Source organism: Stenella coeruleoalba (assembly GCF_951394435.1).
Source record: "Stenella coeruleoalba genome assembly, chromosome: 4".
Taxonomy (NCBI): domain Eukaryota; kingdom Metazoa; phylum Chordata; class Mammalia; order Artiodactyla; family Delphinidae; genus Stenella; species Stenella coeruleoalba.
This window is the reverse complement of record NC_137149.1, coordinates 143,235,639-143,256,599: the sequence shown is the minus strand read 5'-3', so window position 1 is coordinate 143,256,599 and position 20,961 is coordinate 143,235,639. Positions and strand designations below refer to the sequence as shown.

At 39.2% G+C, this 20,961-nt stretch overlaps 1 protein-coding gene and 1 long non-coding RNA gene across 4 annotated transcripts in view; one reads left to right on the top strand and one right to left on the bottom strand.

Moving 5' to 3' along the window:
- The window catches only part of LOC307185373, a 42,358-nt gene extending 37,853 nt beyond the window's left edge, over positions 1-4,505 (bottom strand). Inside the window, exon 1 of one of the 2 annotated variants that reach the window (XR_013828027.1) lies at positions 4,246-4,505. This is a non-coding gene — a long non-coding RNA (uncharacterized lncRNA). Of the gene's footprint in view, positions 1-286; positions 420-4,245 lie in introns of those variants that run through there. The other variant, XR_013828028.1, reaches the window with a different exon arrangement.
- Positions 4,506-5,315: 810 nt separating this feature from the next.
- The window catches only part of NUDT9 (nudix hydrolase 9), a 28,890-nt gene continuing 13,244 nt past the window's right edge, over positions 5,316-20,961 (top strand). For both annotated transcript variants that reach the window (XR_013828026.1, XM_079919560.1), the window contains exons 1-4: positions 5,316-5,613; positions 11,101-11,340; positions 14,742-14,837; positions 17,956-18,042. Coding sequence is in view for 1 of the 2 variants with exons in the window: in XM_079919560.1 (XP_079775686.1) it covers positions 5,507-5,613; positions 11,101-11,340; positions 14,742-14,837; positions 17,956-18,042 (530 nt within the window). In the remaining variant the exon portion in view is untranslated. The remainder of the gene's footprint in view (positions 5,614-11,100; positions 11,341-14,741; positions 14,838-17,955; positions 18,043-20,961) is intronic.

The window sequence follows — 20,961 nt, the reverse complement described above, 5'->3', positions numbered from 1 at the left end:
AAATCAGGTTCAGGAAGAGATTACAAATTATTTTCAGGGCAAAAGTGAAGATAAATTTACAATGTCAAATTGGTGATGGGCAGTAACTGGGAATCAAATGCTCTATGTTCGTTTATCATGTGATCATCAACACATTAATTAATCCATGTTTTTCCCCCATCTATAGAATGGCAAAACTAGTAATTTTTTTCTACATGCTTAATAGAGATGCTGCAGGGGGCTGTTGCCAGCAAAATGCAACACAGATTAAAGGTACCAGAAAGTAAAACACAGCAAGCACTGTTACCTTATCTATATCCCACAGGACCAGTTTGCATTTAAGTTTGGCAAATTCATAGGCAGTCAGTCTCCCAATTCCGTGTCCAGCTCCAGTAATCAGGACGATTTCTCCGGTGACTGCTTTTCTCTTCTTCGGAATGAAAAGCTTCAGGAGAGACTCTTAAGGTGCAGATGAGCAGTAAGGGCAGAAGCTGGAGGCAGTCCAGAAGGAACTTCATCCTTTTGGTTGCTGCGAGGTTTTGGTATACTTTGTTTTACCAGTCACTCTAAATCGCTTCTGGGGGGTTATTGCATCAAATACCAGAGAGAGTAAAAGCAAGAACAAGGAAGGGCTCCTTTATCAAAGAGAAACAAACAGCCCCGAAGCCGTTCCTTCTTTTGGGCTGGGCTTGGTTAGGTCTTCCGCAACTGGCTCAAGCTGCAGTGCAGAGCGACTGCTCCTGAGCTCAGAAATCTGGGAGGGACAAAACCCAGAGGAGAGCAAAGCTTCCTAGTTCTGGGTGCCGCAGCCCCGACTAGGTGTGCAGCCAGAGCCATCTTTTACTCCCTTTCTCCTGGTCTCCTGATTGCAGGGTTAGTTGTCTCTTGTTTTGCTAAATTTGATAAATTCCTTTTAAAGTTACAAGGCTAATGGACAGCGTCCGCAGTCCAGATGTTTCCTTGAAACTTGATGGTTGCCCTTCCCTAGTTAAGGGATGCAAATGTAGTTTGCTGTCTTTTTTTTTTTTTTTTTTTACTAAATGTATTTATTTATTTTTGGCTGCGTTGGGTCTTCATTGCTGCGCGTGGCTTTCTCTAGTTGCGGCGAGCGGGGGCTACTCTTTGTCGCAGTGCGTGGGCTTCTCATTGCGGTGGCTTCTCTTGCGGCGGAGCACGGGCTCTAGGCGCATAGGCTTCAGTAGTTGTGGCTCGCAGGCTCTAGAGCGCAGGCTCAGTAGCTGTGGCGCACGGGCTTAGGTGCTCCACAGCATGTGGGACCTTCCTGGACCAGGGATCAAACCTGTGTCCTCTGCATTGGCAGGCGGATTCTTAACCACTGCGCCACCAGGGAAGTCCCCTGTTAATCTGTCTTAATTAATAAATGAGCCCCCCCAAAATTAAGAAGGGTAGAGAAAAAGGTTTTCCTCCCTTACATTCACAGTTGTATTCCCAGCATCTAGGGCAGTGCTTGGTAAATAGTAAGCAATCAGTTAATATTTGTTGTATACAAAATAAATGGAAAAGGGGGGAAACAACTGGAATTCTTATTTTTAGCATACATATCAATTCCAGTAATCACATACAACGCTTTTCTATTTAAAAGTATTTCTTTCTCAGCATCTTTTGTCTGTTTCACCAACTATTATAAGATGCTCTTAAATGTTGGTATGTGGTTTCTAAATAAAAAAAAAAAATAAAAACCAAAAGCCCTCGCTTTTTTAAGTTCTGATGACACCCATTTAATTTGGGATGTGGGTAGATAAAGAGTAATAGAAAACAGTAAATATTCAAGATGGCATTTCTGTTCTGCCGAAGAGTGGGTTGCAGCACACTGTGCTCTTGCAGACCTGGGAGTACATGTCCCTGAAGGGAGGAACCTAGGAGACCTGGCTGTCTGAGCCAATTGTGGCGCAGGCCCAGTGTCAGGGAGTGGCTTTGTTTGCATTGTTGTGTCGCTCTTTAAACTATGTCCACTCCAACCTCCCCTTAAGGAATGCAGCGTTGGAAGACGGGCTTGAGGAACTTCCTATGAGAACCCCTGTTTCTCCCATTCTTTGATCAGAGGTTTTGTGAATCACACTGCCTTGCTCCTCTTCTCCCTAATGAGTAATTCGTCAACTGAATTAATTTGGATGAGCTGAGCCTTTTTAAGAGCCTGCCTAATACATTCCCAGTGTTAAAAAAGGATCAGTAGGTCCAAAGTGGAGTCACTAATGCTAAGCCCCGCAGAAGCAAACTAAAACTTAACACCTAACTGCAGTTTCAGCCTCACTTAGAAATGTAATTTTGGGTTTTTTTTTTTTTTTTTTGGCTGCATTGTACAGTATGTGGGATCTTAGTTCCCTGAGCAGGGATCGAACCTGCGCCCTCTGCATTGGGAGTGCAGAGTCTTAACCACTGGACCACCAGGGAGGTCCCTGAGAAATGTAATTTTATTTTTTATTTTTTTAAATTAATTTTTATTGGAGTATCGTTGCTTTACAATGTTGTGTTAGTTTCTACTGTACAGCAAAATGAATCAGCTATACATATACATATATCCCCTCTTTTTTGGATTTCCTTCCCATTTAGGTCACCACAGTACATTAAGTAGAGTTCCCTGTGCTGTACAGTATATTATTAGTCATCTATTTTATACATAGTATCAATAGTGTATATATGTCAATCCCAATATCCCAATTCCTCCTACCCCCTCCTTTCCCCCTTGGTATCCATACATTTGTTCTCTATCTCTGTGTCTCTATTTCTGCTTTGCAGATAAGATCATCTATACCATTTTTCTAGGTTCCACATATATGCATTAATATACAATATTTGTTTTTCTCTTTCTGACTTATTTCACTCCATATGACATTCTCTAGGTCCATCCACATCTCCACAAATGACCCAGTTTCGTTCCTTTTTATGGCTGAGTAATATTCCATTGTATATATGTGTACTGGGTATATACCCAGAGAAATGTAATTTTAAACCAATCAGTTTGGAATTTCCTGATCAACACTAGTGAGGTGATCTGCATGATAAACCCCTACCCTTCTCCCCAAAGAAGGTGACCTTGCCTGAAATAATCCTTTCTTTTCTTTTTGACTTCCTTGTCCCCTCCTTCCTGCTTTTAAAAAACCTTTCATTGTACAGCTCCTTTCTATTTGTTAGATGGGATGATGCCTGATTCATGAATCATTTAGTAAAGCCAATTAGGTCTTCAAATTCACTCAGTTGAATTTTGTTTTTTAATACCAGCTTAAGCAGAGGTTAATGGCGGTCAACAACACTGACAGCAAAGTTTATCTGGCTACAGGAAGCCAAGTCCAAATATTTACTTTTTAAAAGGCAAGCATATTTTAATAATAGAACTTTGCTACCTGGATGGATTGTTAGACATAAACAAAGCTGGACACGAAAGTGGTAAGGACATACTTTGTTCAGTAATACTACAGTATGAACTGAACTCCACTTCCCCTGAATCAGAAGGCTGAAGACTTTTCAAAGGCTGGAGTGTGCTAAGGGAAAGTCACTAAGGGGTAGTAAAGGGGTGGGTGGGTGATCCATGTGACTAGGCCATCTAGGTTTGTTAACTGGCATTTGTCAGGGGAGAAAGAAACTTCTATCTTTATGAGAGGAAGCAGCAGTGCAAGTTGAAGAAAGGTAGGTCCTTATTGCTCCCACACGGACTGGGAGCTAGCACAGAGTTATCTCCCTGAATATCTGCATCTTAAAGAGAGGGGCTCACAAGTCCTTAAGGAAACAGTTCTGGGTGGTAGATGTATATCACAAAGGTCAGAGGAAAGCATTTACATTGCAAGCTTTCTAAAGTAGCTGCTCCAAGAGAGGGCTCTGGGGTCTGCCTGCCTATCCAGGTTCTGCCTGGAACAAATCACAAATTCTTCGGGCAGTGTTGAGCTTTTCTAGGCAGGTATTTTAAAGGGGTGGGGCACTAGGATCACCCTAGGGGCAAGACCTTAAGCTGCTAGAAGCCATAATAGAGGGCTGAAGTAAAATTTATATTTTAAGGCAGGACAAGAAAAAATTACACATAAAATTCTCTGTTTGGGCCTCCTCCCTCCTTAATGTGCAGTGTGCATCTTCATTACAGTTAACCAGAACTTCTCAAAGATGGGAGCGCCCGCTCAACCATAAAGATCATTTTTTTCCCTTTATTCTGACCTTAGCAATGTAACTTCTTAAAAGGACAGTGTTCTTTCCCAGCCCTTTAGGTGAGGGGGCGTGGGGTGGATAGGGTTAGATGCTTGCCTGGCATGTGCTTACCTGGACTATGTATCTTTGGTGAAGTTTATGTAAAATATTAGTCGGTCATTTTCATGTTATGATCCTTTGTTTCAAAAATGTATATGCCTGTGCCTTCGACTTCTAACAGGCAGAATGGTCCTCCGAGCTTTCTGAGGCTGCTTCCTGTGTTATCACCATCAGTTTGGTTCAAATAAAATTCTCTTTTTTTCTTAACTTGACAGTTAATTGAATTTTCGTCAGCAAGAGTTTGGACAAGTCTCAGCGCAGAGGTTCTGAGGGAGCCTTCACATGCCGGGAGCTCTACAGCCTTCAGAACAAGTTGTTAAGGTTTGATAAATCTGGTTTTTGAGATGGTCAAAAGTTTTATATGGTCTGTGTCCACACCACACCACAGAACCAGCGGATTATGCACTTGCAAGTTAAATATTTCCACACATTAATAAGGCAACGAATATCAAACATGAAAACCACATTACAAACTTCTGAACGATCTTGATTTCCAATTTCCCGTGTGGCCAAGTTTTGCCTCTGCAGGTATCTCGCGTCTTAACCCTCAGTTTCTCTTCCAGGCTCTGTGTCTATCTCACAACTGGTTTACTCCTCCGTGGGTTACGGCTTTTACCCATTGCAGCGAACAACTTGGTAGAAAAGGAAGAGAAAAGCCTCGGATGCGGGGATTGCAAGTCTCTCACCTCCCTCCTTTCCCTGCAACCACGCATAACTCAGATATGGCTGGGACACGCGTGGCTCACTACATCAGCCGCCTGTAACCCCTTCCTGCCGGAACAGCCAGGACGACACACTTCTCTCAACCCTCTTTCTTTCTTTCCCTTTCCAATTCTTCGGCTCCTTTCACTTTCCGGCTTTCTCAGCGCTTGCCCAGCAGCCTCCCTAACCCGGTCCCAAACACAGCTCAGCAAGGACGACAAGCTGAGCGAAGCCGGCTCTACGAAGCCTGCGCCGTCTTCGCTTTGCGGCGCTGTCGTAAAGTGCCGTCGCGCACCGGGAACGTCACGGCCCGGTTGGCTCTTTTCCCGACTGCTGGCGCTGGCCGCTTGGGCGTCCCCTGGGTGGCGTGTCGAGCTGGGCCGTTGCTTGGGGAGGGCGTTTGGTCCCCTGTGTGTTGATGAGATAAAACTGGCTGCTCCCGCTCCGGAACCCGAGGGCCGCCCGGTCCTAGTGCCTGCTGGATACCCGGGGCCCAGGGGTGTGGGGAGGCCGGAGGCTGCGGCCCAAGCTAACAGCGACCCCGCTCCGCACATCTTCCCGCGGGCTGCTGATGGCCGGACGCTTCCTGGGGAAGACTTTAGCCACCGTGTCTCTCTCTGTGGCCTTGGCCTCAGTGACTCTCAAGTCGTTGGGCCGTTGCAGCATCGCGGCGTGCAGGTATTCCCTCTTCTAGTTCTGGCTTCTTGTCCCGAGTCCTTGTGTTGTGAGGGGGAAGCAGCTTCTGGTCGGGCGGCTTCAGTAGGCTTTGCTTGGGTCCCAGCTCTTTACGGCCATATACACGTTTTTTAAAAGGCTCTAAAATGTTTTACCTGCCTTTTGAGAAAAACAAGCGGTAGTGACCTTTCTTATGATACTCGAACTTTGCCATCCTCCATGAGTCACTAACATTCTTGTCCCCAGAGAGTTTAAATAGCACATGTTTGGGTGTGGTGTTGTTCCGTGCCATTTTTTTGTTTTTTTGGTGTTTTTTTTTTTGGTTAATACTTAAAACATTATTGTTAAAATTAGCACATGCACGTAGTTTAAAGATGCTAACCGTATAAATGCTGTAAAAGGAAAAATATAAGTCGTCATTGCTCTCCTCCACTTCTCCATTTCAGTGTAGATAATATATTTATTAGTTACCTTTTTAAAAAAATTTGCCTTGGATAAATTCAGGCATTTATGGTAGCTCACGCTGCCTCCTCCTTTTATTCCTCTCTTCTTCTGGTTTCTAAACACGATGTCCTAGGTACCATGCCCATGGTAGGCGCGGAGTAATAAACAAGTTTTATGAGGCTGCCTCTAGGAGTTTTTGTTTGTTTGTTTCTTGTTTATTTATATTTTTGCTTCTCATGTCATGTTTACTTTCGGCACGAGGAAATTTTCTTCTATTTGTTTTTTCCCCCATTTTTTCTTCTGTCCTGTCCTTTTTCCCCACCCCCGGAACTCCAGTGATAGCTTTTGGACTTTCTGGGTAGTGCCTCTGTTTCTCTTTTTCTTTAATTTTCCATTGGTTTGTCTGTTTGTATGAAGTTCTTAGAGATTTTCCTCAAATTTATCTTCTAGATTACTAGTTCAGACTGCTGTCCTGTGCATTGTCATCTCTTCTATTGAATCGTAAATTTTGACAAGAACTTTTTCCCCCTAATTGCTCTCTTTAATATCCTTTTCTTATTTTATGGCTATAAAAGTCCTTTGAATCTGTAAAAATAATAATTAGAATAAAAATTATTTTCTGTTTCCTGAATTGTCTGACCCTTCTGGGTCACTGGTTCTGTTCCTTTTTGGTCCCTTTTCCTTGTTTTTTTCTCAAACATCTGGCGGATGCTAGTTATTTATATTTTGATTAATGTAGATAATAGGCATTGTTTTCTGTAAACAGGAGCACTGATTGAATATTGCCCCCAGGTACCAGTGCACCTAGACCTGACGGTTTCGGCTGAGGGTGTGTGAGCAGGTGGCAGCAGGTGGACTGGCTGGAAACCTCCCCCTTCCCGTTCCAGACTTTACACTTGTGTAGCAGCTTCCCCGCTGAAAATAGCTGCCCTAACTTTATTTCCTCAGTGTGAATTACGGGGATATTAAGCCTAAATTTCTGCTGTGTTCTCTAATACCTAATTCACAATAGAGGTTCTAGTCCTTCATTTTCTTTAAATTTTGGTTTTATCCTGGGGACAAACAACTAATACCGACTTTTTGTTTGTAGGGTAGGGAGGGAGGAGGGCTGATTTCCATGGTTACGTCCCACTGCTCACTTAGGACATTTGGGCCCACTTACTTCCAATGTAATTCTCTGGTGGGGCATGTTGGTATGGGGAGTGCTTTATGTGTGTGTGGTGGGGAGACTGGGGGTACATGGGAGCTCTGTGTTTTCTGCACAGTTTTGCTGTGAACCTGAAACCGCTTTAAAAAATAGTCTATTCAAAAAAAAAAAGGCAGGTAGTCCTTTCCTCGATTCACACAGGGACAGGTACATGGAAAATAAAAGACATAATGCTCTTGTTAAAAAAAAAAAAAGTTGACAAAACCGACGGAAAGATAGTGTTTCAAGCAAGAATGGTTTGAATATCAAAGGAGTAAGGGAGGTCTTGGGGAAATTTTGATGAAGGCTTCTAATACTTTTGCTAAAATTATCCCCACTGATTTGACTGTGAAGGTATAAAAGTGAAGTTTGCTGAATAATGTAGTTATAAATAAAATGTAATAGAAATATAATAAAAACAAATTTGATTAAGTCCTTGTTTGAAGACTTAGGTTATAACCAAATCTATATACTTATATACCTATAATATAAAATTTATTTTCATAATACTTCCCTTCAGTTTTATTGAGATAAAATGGATATACAGTACTGTATAAGATTAATGTGTACAGCATAAATATTTGAAATACATCATGAAATGATTGTCACAACATGTTTAGTGAACATCCATCATCACAGATAAATACAAAATTAAACAAATAGAAAAAAAAATTCTCCTTGTGATGAGAACTTTAGGATTTACTCTCTTAACCACTCATATATTTATATAACATATAGCAGTGTTAATTATATTTATCACGTTGTACATTATATCCCAAGTACATTTTTGTCTTATGACTGGAAGTTTGTGTGTACCTTCTGACCACCTTCATCCAGTTTGCCCTCTAGCCCCGTCCCCCCTGCCTCATTACCACAAATCTGATCGCTTTTTCTATGAGTTTGTCTTTGAAGTATAATTGACCTACCACACTATGTTAGTTCCTGTTACACAACATAGTGATTTGATATTTCCATACATTTTAACTTGATAACCAGAGTAAGTCTAGTTACCTTATGTCACCATACAAAGATAACATAGTTATTCCCCACATCTTACATTTCATACTTGTGACTCATTTATTTTGTACCTGGAAGTTTGCACCTCAATTAATCTTCTCCCTTTTCCACTTCTTTCCTTCCCCTACCACCCTCTCGTCTGGCAACCACCTGTTCGTTCTATGTATCTATGACTCTGTTTCTGTTTTGTTATGTTTGTTTATTTGTTTTGTGTTTTAGATTCCACATATAAGTGGAAAGACAGTATTTGTCTTTCTCTTTTCTCTGTGTGACACTTCACTTAGCATAATACTCTCTGAGTCCAACCGTGTTGTCACAAATGGAAAGATTTCATTCCTTTTTTATAGCTGAGTAATATTCCACTGTGTGTGTGTGTGTGTGTGTGTGTGTGTGTGTGTGTGTGTGTGTGTGAGTGGGAGAGAGAGAGAGAGAGAGAGACATCTTTATCCATCTTTTGATGGGCACTTAGGCTGCTTCCATATCTTGGCTATTATAAATAATACTGCTGTGAAAATGGGGGTGTGTGTATCTTTTCTAATTAGTGTTTTTGGTTTCTTCAGATAAATACCCTGGAGTGGAATTGCTGGATCATATGGTAGTTCTATTTTTAATTTTTTTGAGGAATCTCCATATTGTTTTCCGTAGTGGCTGCACCAATTTACATTCCCATTAGCAGCGCACAAGCATTCCCTTTTCTCTGCATCCTCACCAACACTTGTTATTTGTTGTCTTTTTGATAATAGCCATTCTGACAGGTGTAAGGTGATATCTCATTGTGGTTTTGATTTGCATTTCCATGATGATTAGCAGTGTTGAACATATTTTCATGTTCTGTTGGCCATTTCTGTGTCTTCTTTGGAAAAATATTCGGATCCTCCACCCATTTTTTTAAATTGGGTTGTTTTTTTGTTTTGTTTTTTTGCGGTACGCGGGCCTCTCACCGTTGCGGCCTCTCCCGTTGCGGAGCACAGGCTCTGGACGCGCAGGCCCAGCGGCTATGGCTCACGGGCCCAGCCGTTCCGCGGCATGTGGGATCTTCCCGGACCAGGGCACGAACCCGCGTCCCCTGCATCGGCAGGCGGACTCTCAACCACTGCGCCACCAGGGAAGCCTGGTTATTTCATTTTTATGGGATAGATTACCAGGAATGAAATTACTGAGTTGAAGGATATAAGTATATTCATCATTGATTGCACTTAGTTTTCATGTCTCTATCTGGACATTTATCTTTCATGACCTTAGTGATTTAAAGAGTATGGACCTTTATTCTGTAAGTTATCCTTTAATGTGGGTGTGTTATATATTTCCTCATGTCTAGACTCAGGTCATATATTCTTGTAGGGAATACCTCAGAAATGATTGCTCTGTGCTTCTCACTATAGATATCAAGAGGCACATGAATTTGACTTATTTCACCACCCCATAAAGTTGGTGTTTGTCCCATCCACCATTTGTCTCAGGAAGGGCAAATTGTTACAGTATTGTGAGAGCAGGGGAATGGAGCTGTCATCAGTTTACCATGTTCTCAGAATCCCCTTTATCATATTAAATATCCTAATTTAGGGTCATTAGGAATTTTAATCTCTAAGAATAATGAGAAGGCATTTAAATTCTTAGGAAGAGAAATGAAAAATTTTTGTGTAGGCTGTGAGGTAAAGGTTCAGTTTTTTGTTTTCTCTTTTTTTGTATATACTATCTAGTTATTTCAGTTCTACACCTCTTATTTTACTCTAAAGTTTGTAATTTGTACATTTATCACAGTCTGACTTCAAGTAATATTACATTACTTTGTGTATAATGTAAGAATCCTACAACAGTATATTTCCATTTCCTGTTATTCTTTTGTGCTATTTTTGCCATACATTTTTTACACATGTATGTTAGACCGTAAACTATTTTATAAAATTGATTCCTTCGTGTAGACCTAAGAGTCTTCCTTTACATTTGTTTTTGTGGTTGAATTTTTATAACAAACTTATCTTCCCCAACATTTGTGCTAACAAAAGTAAACTTCTGTCCCTTTTTCTCAATGAAAATAAATTCAGTGAGTAGGTTTCAATTAATAAGATTTAGCAATATTTTTAAAAAATATTTATTTATTTATTTTGGCTGCACTGGGACTTAGTTGCGGCACTCGGGATCTTTGTTGCTGTGTGTGGGATCTTAGTTGTGGCATGCAGGATCTTTAGTTGAGGCATGCAGGCTTCTTAGTTGCGGCATGCAGGCTTCTTAGCTGCAGCATGCATGTGGGATCTAGTTCCCCAACCAGGGATTGAACCCACGCCCAGTGCATTGAGAGTACAGTGTCTTGGCCACTGGACCACCAGGGAAGTCCCTAACAATATATATATATATTTTTTTTTTTTTTTAAATAAATTTATTTATTTATTTATTTTTGGCTGTGTTGGGTCTTAGTTTCTGTGCGAGGGCTTTCTCTAGTTGCGTTGAGCGGGGGCCACTCTTCATCGCGGTACACGGGCCTCTCACTGTCGCGGTCTTCTCTTGTTGCAGAGCACAGGCTCCAGATGCGCAGGCTCAGTAGCTGTGGTGCACGGGCTTAGTTGCTCCGCAGCATGTGGGATTTTCCCAGACCAGGGCTCAAACCCGTGTCCCCGCATTGGCAGGCAGATTCTCAACCACTGCGCCACCAGGGAAGCCCCCTAGCAATATTTTTATATTTGAAAATAATCAGTCACAGATGTTGGATCTTTACACTAATATGCATCAAATTAGAATTTTCTGATTTTTAAGTCTTTGAAAAGTTCTATTTTGTGGTCTGTGAATTAGGTTCTTTAATTAATTAATTTTGTACTTATATAAAACATTTTTCTTTTTCCTCCCAGTAACTCATTTTCATCCTGTGGATTTCATCTTAACTCCAACATGATGTCTGGTTCTGATGGTACCAAAGAGAATTCCCACAACAAGGCTCGGACATCTCCTTACCCAGGTTCAAAAGTTCAACGCAGCCAGGTTCCTAATGAAAAGGTAGGCTGGCTTGTTGAGTGGCAAGACTATAATCCTGTGGAATACACTGCAGTCTCTGTCTTGGCTGGACCTCGGTGGGCAGATCCTCAGATCAGGTGAGTAAATTAGTTGGTGTTAGCCGGGTGTAAGACTTTTGGAGAAGGTAATGGTTGTATTTGTAAATTATCATTTTATGGTTGAAAAATAGTTTTTATCCAGTGCTTGACTTTATTATAACTCAGTTTCCATATTTGCTTGAATTCTTTTTTTAAAATATTTATTTATTTATTTATTTTGGCTCTGCCAGGTCTTAGTTGTGGCACATGGGCTCTTAGTTGCGGCATACGGGCTCTTAGTTGTGGCAGGCGGGCTTCTTAGTTGCGGCATGCATGTGGGATCTAGCTCCCCGACCAGGGATTGAACCCAGGCCCCCTGCCTTGGGAGCACGGAGTGTTACTCACTGGACCACCAAGGAAGTCCCTCACATTTGCTTGAATTCTTGCCAAAGCTATTCAGTTCATTTTTGTTTATTCTTTTGGGGGTTTTACGGTGATCTTTCCAAATAGGTAAGTCTATTTTGTTGTGGAGTTTTTTACTTTATGAAATGATAAGTGGTGGTCTCTGTTTTTATTTCTTTTGTTTGGGTTATCAATAACACCTTTTGTGGTTATTTTCCACAAAATAGACTTGTATTTGAATAGTGAATATTTTTCAGAAACTTCTTCCAGATTACTAAGAACAGGATGATGATAAAATTAGACCAGTGTGAGAAGATAGAAAAGGGATAGAAAACGGAGAGAGAAAGAGGAAAAAAAAAAAGTCAAGCAAAAATGTTTTGACTAAATTCAGAGAAGTGCTGTGTTGATTCATGTTTTATATTTATGTTTCTTTTGATAAATATAATGATAGAGTTGTAAAATGTGCTGTGAGCTAGGCACTGTACTAAATGTTTTATAACCATTATTTTATTTTATTCTTATAACTATTCTGGAAGGCAGACAGGGTTGTTATTTCTACTTTATAGAGAAATAAAAACACACAAAAAATGGAAGCACAGAAAGTTTGTCCTTTGCATATGGTTGGTCATGTAGCTAGTAGATGGTATAGCTTGGACTTGAGCTTGGTCTGACTTCAGATTTCATGCCCTTAACTACTCTGCTAAACTGCTGCCCTAGTTTTGGAACATTTTATAAGTTTGATTTAATGGGTAAATTTATTACAAATGATCGTCCTCTCAAGGCCTTATTTAGTCAGTTAAATAAGAACTTTTGCTAGTTGGATTGATCCATATTAGTTCATTAGGTTGTTAAACTTTACCAGGTCACTTATTGCTGTGACTTGATTTCTACCCACAGTTTCCTTATTTAATCCAAAGGTGTGTTTGTGATAGTACTTGGATTATTAATTAATCAAGAAGCTAACTTGTGGAGAAATTATTAGCTGTAAATGAGTTCCATTTCCCTCATTTTAGAGGATGTACATGTTTACACATATATTATACAAACACATTATGTACAATTAAAATTAATGATGTTGGCAGGGGTGCTATACAGTGTAAACAGAGAAAGACAATACATCTTCTTATTTTTCATTCAATTTGTGTTTTAAAAGTTAAATTTGTGTCACTGTCTAAATCAAGCTTTATTACTAGCGTTAATGCTTCAATTATACCTAGAGTCACGCTTTTTTTCCCCCAGAAGATGGCTCCCTTTATTTATCTAAAATTTTATTATGAAACATTTCTAACATACAGAAAATTTGAAAGAACTTTATGGGGAACACTCATAAATCCACCACTTTGATTCTTTTATCAACATTTTATTACACTTATTTTATCACATATATATCCATCTATCCCTCCTCCTTTCTTTTTTTTTTTTTTTTTTTTTTTTTTTTTTTTTTTGTGGGACGTGGGCCTCTCACCGCTGTGGCCTCTTCCGTTGCGGAGCACAGGCTCTGGACGCGCAGGCTCAGCGGCCATGGCTCACGGGCCCAGCCGCTCCGTGGCATGTGGGATCTTCCCGGACCGGGGCACGAACCCGTGCCCGTGCATCGGGAGGCGGACTCTCAACCTCTGCGCCACCAGGGAAGACCCCATCTTGTTTTTTTGGTGTATCAGTACATCTCCCCCTATATACTTCAACAAGTATTTCATTAACTAGTATTCAATATTTATTTAGTTTCTTCTTTTATTTTTACTGAAGTATAGTTATTTACAATGTTGTGTTAATTTCAGGTGTACAGGAAAGTGAATCAGTTATACATGTACATGTATCCACTCTTTTTTAGATTCTTTTCCCATATAGGTCATTACAGAGTATTGAGTAGAGTTCCCTGTGTTATACAGTAGGTCCTTATTAGTTACCTATTTTATATATAGTAGTGTGTATATGTCAATCCCAGTCTCCCAATTTATCCCCCTGCCTCCTTCCCCCCCGGTAACCGTAAGTTTGTTTTCTACATCTGTGACTCTATTTCTGTTTTGTAAATAAGTTCATTTGTACCATTTTTTTTTAGATTCCACATATAATGGTGCATTTCTAGAGTCCCAAGAGCATTATAAGTTGGTTTTATAATTTCATGATTTTTACCATTTAATTATTTTTACATGTGCGTTCAATGGAAGAATGGTTAGAAGTCTTGAGAAAATGTCTGGATCATTCAAGTTGGAAATTATTTCCAAAACAGAGCACAAATATATCTATTCTCTTGCTTATTGGAATTAAAGCAAGAAAAAAAGTGAAACTTATGTCAGAGCTGCCCGTGAACTGTCCAGTGCTATATACATATTCACCGTCAGTGCAGCTATGTCAGCGATTTCATAATGGGGAGGAAAGTAGTTTATTTATAGCTTAAAAATTTTTTTTTTGAGTATGACATACATGCAGTAAAGTATACATTTCTTAAGTATGCAGGTGTAGCTCAGTAAGATTTTATATGTATATAACTCTGTAATCCAGAGCTATGTCCAGATCAGATCTGGAACATTTCCAGCATATTATATCTATTTTAATCTACATCATGGTTATTATGAAGTTTGTGGGTGAATTCATGTTTTGTGGGTTTACTTTGATCAAAGTATTAATCAGTGTACATTTGAAGAAATTAAAATTACTTTGAAACAGTAGAAACGACAAAATATCAGAAGGAATCTTAGTTTTAGAACTATAGGAACCATTAATTGCCATATTGTGCCCACGGCCAATTCCACTTTGCTAATAGTAACATAGACTTTCTTGTAGTATGTGGGAGGAGCTCCAGTGTGTCTGCCGTTAGTCCTTCCCAGAGGGGTTACAACACATATCCTTGTCTTACAAGGTGTTTTGGTTAAACAGATCTTCTTTTTCCAGAAACTGTTTTGAAGGAGTTGATGAATTTGTAAATGAAAACTAACTAAAGTTGTAACTAAAAATTTAGTTTCAAGGATACTGCTTTTATAAATAACTGACTGGCATTATTAAGCTGTTGGTAGTGTTGGGTCATTATTTCTTATTTTGCATTGGTATTCTCATTACAGTGAAAGCAGCTTTTCGCCGAAGTTTAATGAAAAGGATGGGCATGTTGAGAGAAAGAGCCAGAATGGCCTGTATGAGATAGAAAATGGAAGACCTAGGTAGGTACTGGGGCTGGAACATCTTACAATAATGGGTCTTTAAAAGGTAGAAAATACTGTCAACGAAAATTCAATTAACAATCAAGGTAAGAAGAATGAAGGGAATTTTATTCAAACGAACTGAGGATTATAACCCGGAAGACAGACTCTCAGAAAGCTCTGAGAACTGTTCCACCTGTTCGAAGATACAGTCATATACATTTTCGAGACGAAGGATTGTACACTAAAATGACATACCGATATTTCACATAAAGTTCACAGAAGATACATAGTCCAGGTGAGCACATACAAAGCAAGCAGCAAGTCACCATGCCATGTTTTAGAGTTGGGAGAGAATGCCATTCTTTTAAGAAGCTACATTGCTAGTGTCAGAATAAAGGGGAAAAAAGTGGATTTTTATGGTCAAGCAGGCACTCCCATCTTTGAGGAGGTCTGGTTAATGTGCAGTGCAGATGCACACTGCACATTAAGGAAGGAGGGTGGAGGCCCAGATGGACACAGAAAATTTTATGTTTAAATTTTCTTGTCCTGCGTTAAAATATACATTTTATTTTATCAGTATAATTAATGTTTATTGAGTGCTTGTATATACCAGACATTGTATGAAAGAATTTATGTATGTGATCTAATTAAATCACCACAATAACCCTGCGGGTGGATATTTTTAGTTCCATTTACAGGTAAGGAGGGAGAATGTTAAGTTGTTTGCACACAGTGAGTGAGTGGTAGAGACAGGGTTTGAATGCATCTTCTTGTAACCTTACCTTGAAGTAGAAATAATTACAGTTGACTCTTGAACAAAACAGGGGTTGAACTACACAGACCCACTTATACATGGATTTTTTTTCAATAGTAAGTATTACAGAATTACACCGTCTGAGTGTGGTTGAATCCCTGGATGTGGAACCACGGATACAGGGGGACCGTGTATACAGAGGGCCGACTATAAGTTTATACGGGAGCATTGATCAAGGGTCAACTGTAATTGAATAGATTAACAGAGAAGGAAAGGATTAAAAACTGTATTTCAGTAGTTATTTATAAAATGAGATAATACCTTAAAGTAAGAATTTGTCCAAATATATAAGAGTAAAAATAAAAATAACCCAACAATTTAACATCACGTATCTTTGTACTTTTTTTATTTTTAATTTTTTTTTGGCCGTGCTGCACAGCATGTGAGTGGGATGTGGGATGTTAGTTCCCCGACCAGGGATCTAACCTGTGCCCCCTGCAGTGGAAGCACAGAGTCTTAACCACTGGACCGCCAGGGAAGTCCCTCTTTTTGTACTTCTAAAAATGATTTTTCTACACAACTCCAAAATTTTCCATTTTCCTTAAGAAGACGTTATACAAGTTAGGAAGAAATGTAAAAATTAGCATGCCTCAAATAAAACAAAAAAAGGATCACAGATTTGGTAATCATGCTTATTACCTCGTAAAAATGTTGCAAAAACTAAAATAATTTTAGTTCTTCTAAGACTTGGAGATAGTAGAGCTCCTCTCACCCCAGCCTGGTCTTTCTTGCTAAATTCTTTCTTTGTTCATTACTTACTTGCCTTTCTATGTTATTGAACCTTTTCAAGTCAAACTCTCCTTGCATTTGACTTACTCCTCAGATTCTTTTCTGGGTAAAATATATTAAAAGACATGCACATATATAAAAGGATAGTCAGCAAAGGCAAGATAGCCTGTTGTTTTAGTCAAGACTCTCTGACTAATGGAAACCAACTCTAGCTTGCTTGAGTGAAAAAGTGAAGTTTACCACAGGGCTATAGGATCATCTCAAGCCCAGAGCAGAAATGCAGCTAACTTTAGGAAAGGGTGGAGTTGGAAATCCATTAGAACTGTCTCTCTGCTTTATGTCTGCTTTTTTTTATATGTTGCCTTTGGTTTTCTTTTTCTGCAAACAAGTTTCTCTGCTGCTCAGGCTATAGGATAATCTATGTGTCTTTTCTACAGCTTCTAGTTTATAAGTAACAGGCTTGGTCATCTATAAAAACTAACATTATCTCTCTTAATATTGGCTTTGATCCTTTGTATTCAGGGGTGTATGGTTACATGGAATAAAACATAGCTGCTGACCACCCTGCCCCTCCTCCTGAATTTGAAAAGTAGAATTATCATCACCTGGCCAGGTGTCTTGTCTTTCTGTTTTTATTTGCAAGTCTTGCTGAAATATTTCTAAGTCTAGTATAAAACAATATAAAGATTCACTCAACTTTAATAAAAGTCACAGGGAAGACCAGAATAAAAAGAGATGGCTGAAAACGAAAATTTGACAGGTTGTTTATTTACTTTCACATACTGGGAGGATCAAAGATATAACATTAAATAGGTAAGATTGCAGATTAGGGCATTTGATTTTACATAATGGAAGTTGAACATTTAAGGAATATTGGAAGAAACTGGAAGAAAATCACTCAGGCATGAGTGTTGCTATGTTTATCTGACAGACTTTTGAACATTGGGTGTGGCATTAGGTTAAATAGTAGTTGGCATTTTTATAAAATTGTTATAAAAAATTGAATTTCGTATATTTGAAATCTTGAAATATTAAATACTTCTATCTCATTATATGCTACAAAATATCTATTACTGATAATAAAAATCTAGTAGAACCCACTGTGAAAAAATGGACTTTAAAATGTAACCAAAACTATTTGAGTGAGATAGGTTGTAGGAGAGTGGAATGGGAAAAGAGGATGTTGAGAAAGTGAAGTGTGGGTGTCCTCAGTGATAAAGCATTGCTGTCGCAGAGGTAGACGATGATTAGGTGCAGAGCATTTCATTCTTCCAGATTTGAGTCCAGTAAGATTCTAGTTTGAATTTTGAAGTATAGGTGAAAACTGAAACAAATTCTTATATTGTAGAACAACTATAGAAATGAGATCCTCCTCCTGGATCAAGCCCAAAACTTAAGACAAGCACGAAAGAAGAGTTAAATAACACTATAAGGAAATCTGTACTTTGAGTGTCAAATATGTAATAGTGCTACTCGATTTGTGTAGAGATATTATTTCCTTCTTATTGCTCTTACTACCTTGTTTTGGGCCATATCAAGTTGTGTTAAAAAAGATGAGCACATTCAATTGATTTTATGGGTTTTTTTTCCCAGAAATCCTGCAGGACGGACAGGACTGGTTGGCCGGGGGCTTTTGGGGCGATGGGGCCCCAATCATGCTGCAGATCCCATCATAACCAGGTAAGAACTAAAACACACTTCAGTAGCAAAGAGCTGAGTAATTGGATAAATATAGACTGTAACAGGAGAGGCCACAGCAGTGAGAGGCCCGCGTACCGCAAAAAAAAAAAAGTTAATGGCGGTATGATTTTCTTTCCTGTTTGGTTAGAAACAGGAAGGTGTGGACCATCAGAAGTAGGGAGGGAATATGAATCATACATAGGAATATCATTAGCATTTAATAAATGTTAATGAGGTTCACTAGTTAAAATGATATATTATTTCTGTTGTATCAAGAAATTTTGTTTTAAATTTAGTGACAATGTATTTGGTACTAACAGAAACATAACAAGAAACTACTCTGTTTAAAATCCTTAAATGAGTCCATTGAGGATAAAATCTGAGAATGTAAATGTGATATGCAAGCTTTTCATCATCTGCATGGTCCTGCCTTTTTGCCCAGCAGCATCTCTCTGTATTCAGCTTCTCTTCCCAGGGCTCTAGCCATGACTGGCTGGCTGGCTGGCTGCCTGAGCAGCAGAGGCTCTGTGTTAGTCTTCGTTTTCCCAGCTCCTTGCACATGAGGTGTAGTAGGTGCTAGTAAACGTTTCTGAGTGGACAGAGCCATCATTTGCCACCTTATCCCTCCTCTTACCTAATTAGTGTAAATTCTGTTTGTTTAATTTAAGTAAAATAGTATAGTGATTAAGAGTGCAGATTCTGGAACCAGATTGCCTGGGTTCAAATCTTGGTTTACACAACTTTTTTCCTCTGCAACCTCAGGCAAGTTATCTACTTCTCTGCGCCTCATTTTCCACATCTGTAAATAAACACAATAATACAGCTACTTTATAGGCTGATTTTGAGACTTAAGTGGATAAATACATTAAAGCACAACAGTATCAGGTCCATAATAAGTGCTATATAAATGACTTTTAAAAAGTAAAGGCTAAAAAAGAAAAAAGTAAAGATAAAATCTGTCTTTTCTCCATGTTCGCTGTCTCTACCTTCAGTCCTGTGCTCATCGTCTTGTACCTGGACCATGGTAACAGTCTTCTGGCTGGTTTTCTTGCCTCCAGTCTTGCTTCCCTCCAAACCAACTTCCAAACTTTTGTCAAAGTGAGTGAGCTTTCTAAAATACAAATTGCTAATGGCTTTTTCCCTGCTTAAAAAATATTCTCTGGCTCTCTAAGCAGATGAATTTGATGAATTCTTTGCATACTTCTCCAGCCTCACCATCTATCTTTCCCTCACTGATGCTTATGTTGCCACATATACTTTCAGTTTCTTGAATACATTATTTTATTTTATAACTTTGTTTCCTGTCTCTGGCATCCTTAAAAACAGATGTTGTCTTCTTATACCAATTATTCTTTCATTTCTATTTACTGTACTCATCAAGCTGTCACTCTTGTAGTTTATTCACATACATGTCTAGCTCCACTGCTAGACTATGAACTCTTTTGGGGGGGGGAATTATGGGTTAGATATGGTATTCAGCCACAATATAAAGAAATCTGGGCACTCATATCTAAACTACTATATTCAAAAAAATTTTTTTAACATCTTTATTGGAGTATAACTGCTTTACAATGTTGTTTTAGTTTCTGCTGTATAACAAAGTGAATCAGCTATACGTATACATACATCCCCATATCCCCTCCCTCTTGCGTCTCCCTCCCACCCTCCCTCTCCCTCTGCTCTAGGTGGTCACAAAGCACTGAGCTGATCTCCCTGTGCTATGCAGCTGCTTCCCACCAGCTATCTGTTTTACATTTGGTAGTATATATATGTCAATGCCACTCTCTCACTTCGTCCCAGCTTACCCTTACCCCTCCCCGTGTCCTCAAGTCCATTCTCTACGTCTGCATCTTTATATCTGTCCTGCCCCTAGGTTCGTCAGAACTACTTTTTTTTTTTTTTTTTTTACATTCCATATATATGTGTTAGCATATGGTATTTGTTTTTCTCTTTCTGACTTACTTCACTCTGTATGACAGACTCTGGGTCCATCCACCTCACTACAAATAACTCAATTTCGTTTCTCTTTATGGCTGAGTAATATTCCATTGTATATATGTGCCACATCTTCTTTATCCATTCATCTGTCCATGGACACTTAGGTTGCTTCGATGTCCTGGCTATTGTAAATAGAGCTGCATTGAACATTTTGGTACATAACTCTTTTTGAATTATGGTTTTCTCAGGGTATATGCCCAGTAGTGGAATTGCTGGGTCATAAGTTAGTTCTATTTTTAGTTTTTTAAGGAACCTCCTTACTGTTCTCCATAGTGACTGTATCAATTTACATTCCCACCAACAGTGCAAGAGGGTTCCCTTTTCTCCACACCCTCTCCAGCATTTATTGTTTGTAGATTTTTTGATGATGGCCATTCTGACCGGTGTGAGGTGATACCTCATTGTAATTTTGATTTGCACTTCTCTCATGATTAGTGATGTTGAGCATCGTATCATGTGTTTGTTGGCAATCTGTATATCTTCTTTGGAGAAATGTCTGTTTAGGTCTTCTAAACTAGTATATTTTATTGAGTCTCATGCGTAGTGATGATTAGATCATAGGCTTTCTTTTTTGGTTTAGTACTGGAAGTTCAAAATCTTTATCTTTGCCTAAGGGACTATTAAAACTATTCTTAAAATTCGGCAGGAGGAAGTAGATGTGGTGGGTGTAGGGAAGGAGAAGGGGAGATTTATCAACATCTTTGTGAAGGAGGCTGTGGTTAGAAAAAGCACATTCTGAAATTAATGTCGCCTCGATGCTTTAAAAAAATGCAATTCAATTTGAGATATAAAATTAAATTAAAGGATAGTGTGAGACTTCTTTTATCAAAAGCGGGGATAAAGATTGAGAAGCACTTTTCTTGAGACCAGCTGAACCTGTATCATATAATCTGCTTTTCTGAAAACGTAGGGCAAACTGTT